The 3,520-nt window shown below is 43.0% G+C and overlaps 1 protein-coding gene across 1 annotated transcript in view; it reads left to right on the plus strand.

Moving 5' to 3' along the window:
• LOC116400968 (platelet-derived growth factor receptor beta-like) overlaps positions 1-3,520 on the plus strand; it is a 24,719-nt gene that overhangs the window by 17,542 nt on the left and 3,657 nt on the right. The window contains 9 exon segments of the mRNA XM_031879096.1: positions 60-154; positions 665-797; positions 1,033-1,137; positions 1,214-1,318; positions 1,867-1,969; positions 2,255-2,376; positions 2,479-2,594; positions 3,091-3,213; positions 3,327-3,438. Coding sequence (XP_031734956.1) covers positions 60-154; positions 665-797; positions 1,033-1,137; positions 1,214-1,318; positions 1,867-1,969; positions 2,255-2,376; positions 2,479-2,594; positions 3,091-3,213; positions 3,327-3,438 — 1,014 coding nt within the window.

Here is a 3,520-nt window from a genome sequence, read left to right on the forward strand (position 1 = left end):
TCTCTCTCTCTCTCTCTCTCTCTCTCTCTCTCTCTCTCTCTCTCTCTACCTGTCTCCAGCTCTCCAGTCTCAGGTTGCAGTCTTGGCAGCAGTTCTGGTTCTGGTCGTCATCGCCGTCGTCTTCCTCATCATCCTCATCCTCCTCTGGAGAAAAGTCAGTATTATAGTGTCGACCTCACGCCACACCAACACTTTCTTCCCGTCATCAGTCGGGCTCATGAACAAAGACTCTGTCATCCCCAAGACAACCTCCTACCGGTCTCTCCCCTGCACATTTCTTCATTTAAACACACTCCACACTTTTAACATTTCACTTGTTTACAGTCCTGTTATCTGTTTGTTGTGCACTTTATTTTATATTCTTTTATATTCTGTTGTAAATTTTAAATATCTTTCTATTTCTTTCACTGTGTTGATTGTTGTTGATTGTTAAATGTTACGCACCACCCGCCATGACAAATTCCTTGTGGGTGCAAACTTCCTTGGCAATAAACGGTTCTGATTCTGATTCAGTGGTACAGTACAGTAGTACTATTGTACTGCTGTTTAAGTGGTACAGTAGTAGTAGTTCCGTACTAGTAGTAGTAGTTCAGTAGTAGTAGTTCCGTACTAGTAGTAGTAGTTCAGTAGTAGTACTTCACTAGTACTTTAATGTGTTTGTTAGAAACCTCGTTATGAAGTCCGGTGGAAGCTGATTGAGTCGGTGAGTCCTGACGGACAGCTGTACTCATACCTAAACCCCGCCCACCTGCCCTATGACTCCAGCTGGGAAGTACCTCGAGACAAAGTAGTACTAGGTAATACTCTGAGAACACGCAGTACTTCTTCATTCTAAAGCTAATCCTACCACTAAATGTACTCTTTATTTGGAGATTTGAATATGTACCTGGTTTTCTCTCTCTCTCTGCCTCTCTGTCTCTCTGCCTGCCTGTCTCCCTCTTTCTGTCTGTCTCTCTCTCTGTCTGTCTGTCTGTCTTTCTGTCTTTCTGTCCCTCTGTCTGTCTTTCTGTCTCTCTGTCTGTCTGTCTCCAGGCCAGGTGTTGGGTTCAGGTGCGTTTGGTCGTGTTGTGATGGCGTCCGTCTCCGGTCTGCTTTCCTCTCATTCTACAACGAAAGTTGCCGTGAAGATGGTGAAACGTATGTACCTGCCTGTCTCTCTGACTGTCTCTCTGTCTGTGGTGAATCAATGTGATCTCTGATTGTTTGTGATCAGCCAGCAGCGGAGCAGCTCAGTCTCTGATGTCGGAGTTGAAGGTTTTCGTTCATCTTGGTCCTCACCTGAACGTGGTCAACCTGCTGGGAGCGTGCACGAGAGGAGGTGTTCATCCTGGCTTAATCCTGATTTAATCCTGATTTAATCCTTACTTAATCCGGATTTAATCCTGACTTAATCCTGATTTAATCCTGACTTAATCCTGATTTAATCCTGATTTAATCCTGACTGAAACCTGTTTTAATCCTGATTTAATCCTGACTGAAACCTGTTTTAATCCTGACTTAATCCTGATTTAATCCTGAATGAAACCTGTTTTAATCCTGACTTAATCCTAATCTAGGTCTAGTCTAACTCTAAATTCATTCCAAACTAATCCCAGATTTACGCTGAATTAGTCCTTAATGAATTTTGACTTAATCTCACAGTTTGTTTGTTTAAAGAACATCAACTGTCTGTCTGTCTGTCTGACTATCTGTCTTTGTCTGTCTGTCTTTCTGTCCGTCTGTCCGTCTGTCCGTCTTTCTGTCCGTCTGTCCGTCTTTCTGTCTGTCTGTCTGTCTGTCTGTCTGTCTGTCTGTCTGTCTGTCTCACTGTCTGTCTGTCTCACTGTCTGTCTGTCTGTCTGACTGTCTGTCTGTCTGTCTGTCCAGGCCCTGTCTATCTGATCACTGAGTTCTGTTGCCATGGAGACCTGGTGAACTACCTGCAGAGGAACAAACACACCTTCTTACAGAGAGACAGACACAGCAAGAGGTCTGTCTCTCTACCTGTCTCTCTCTCTCTGAGTGTCTGATTATTGACGTTGTCTCTCTCTCTACCTGTGTGTGTGTGTGTGTATTGATGGTGTCTCTCTCTCTACCTGTCTCTCTCTCTACCTGTCTGTGTACTGATCTCTCTCTCTCTACCTCTCTGTGTATTGACCTGTCTCTCTCTCTCTACCTGCCTGTGTATTGATGGTGTGTGTCTCTCTCTCTCTCTCTCTCTCTCTCTCTCTCTCTCTACCTGTCTCTCTCTCTCTGCCTGTCTGTGTCCCTGCAGTGACAGTGATGGAGGTTACATGGACATGAATAAAGAAGAGAACGTACAGTACATCGCCAGGAAGGAGCTCAGCTACGCCGACATCGAACCTGCGGCGTACGAGACGCCGTACACACCGGCAGGTAATACTTGTAGTACATTGTGTACAAGTACTGCATCTCCACATACCTTGATCAACTAGAAGGTGCTGTCTGTCTGTGAAGTAACCTGTCATTCTCTCTCAGACCAGCAGGAGGTGCCGTCTGTCCTCCTCAGTGACTCTCCTCTCCTGACTCTCAACGACCTCCTCAGCTTCTCCTACCAGGTCTCCCAGGCCATGGACTTCCTCTCCTCCAGAAGAGTAAGATAAATAATCAATGCCTAACTGATCAATAGATTACTCATCAATACATAATGATCAATACGTTACTCGCCAATACATAATGATCAATACGTTACTCATCAATACATAATGATCAATACATTACTCATCAATACATCATGATCAATACGTTACTCGTCAATACATAATGATCAATACGTTACTCGTCAATACATAATGATCAATACGTTACTCATCAATACATCATGATCAATACGTTACTCATCAATACATAATGATCAATACATTACTCATCAATACATAATGATCAGTACGTTACTCTTCAATACATAATGATCAGTACGTTACTCTTCAATACATAATGATCAATACATTACTCATCAATACATAATGATTGTTTTCTTTCACGTGTTCATAAGTGTTTTATACGTGTTCACATGTGATTTGTTGTATGTGTTTACATGTGGTTTTTAATTGTTCACATGTGGTTTTTACGTGTTTACATCTCCCACAGTGTGTCCACAGAGACCTGGCTGCGAGGAACATCCTGGTCAGTGAGGGGAAGCTGGTGAAGATCTGTGACTTTGGTTTGGCCAGAGATCTGATGAAGGACCAGGACTACATCGCCAGAGGAAACGTCAGTTCCACTGATCAATAAACTTAATGCTTAAATGCTTATTGTTAAAATTGTTTTTAAGACGGACATGAAACACTGTGAGCCTGTCCTTTGATATATGTCTTCATTTTCAGAGCTTCTTGCCCGTGAAATGGATGTCTCCAGAGAGTATTTTCCAGAACATTTACAGCTCTCAGAGTGATGTCTGGTCTTATGGAATCTTACTGTGGGAGATCTTCTCTCTTGGTAAACCAGTTTAAACCAGTATACATCAACACACGCCAGTCTAAACCAGTATACATCAACACACACCAGTCTAAACCAGTAT

The sequence above is a fragment of the Anarrhichthys ocellatus genome, unplaced genomic scaffold, assembly GCF_004355925.1.
Source record: "Anarrhichthys ocellatus isolate YVR2014 unplaced genomic scaffold, GSC_Weel_1.0 scaffold226, whole genome shotgun sequence".
In the NCBI taxonomy this organism is placed as follows: Eukaryota; Metazoa; Chordata; class Actinopteri; order Perciformes; family Anarhichadidae; genus Anarrhichthys; species Anarrhichthys ocellatus.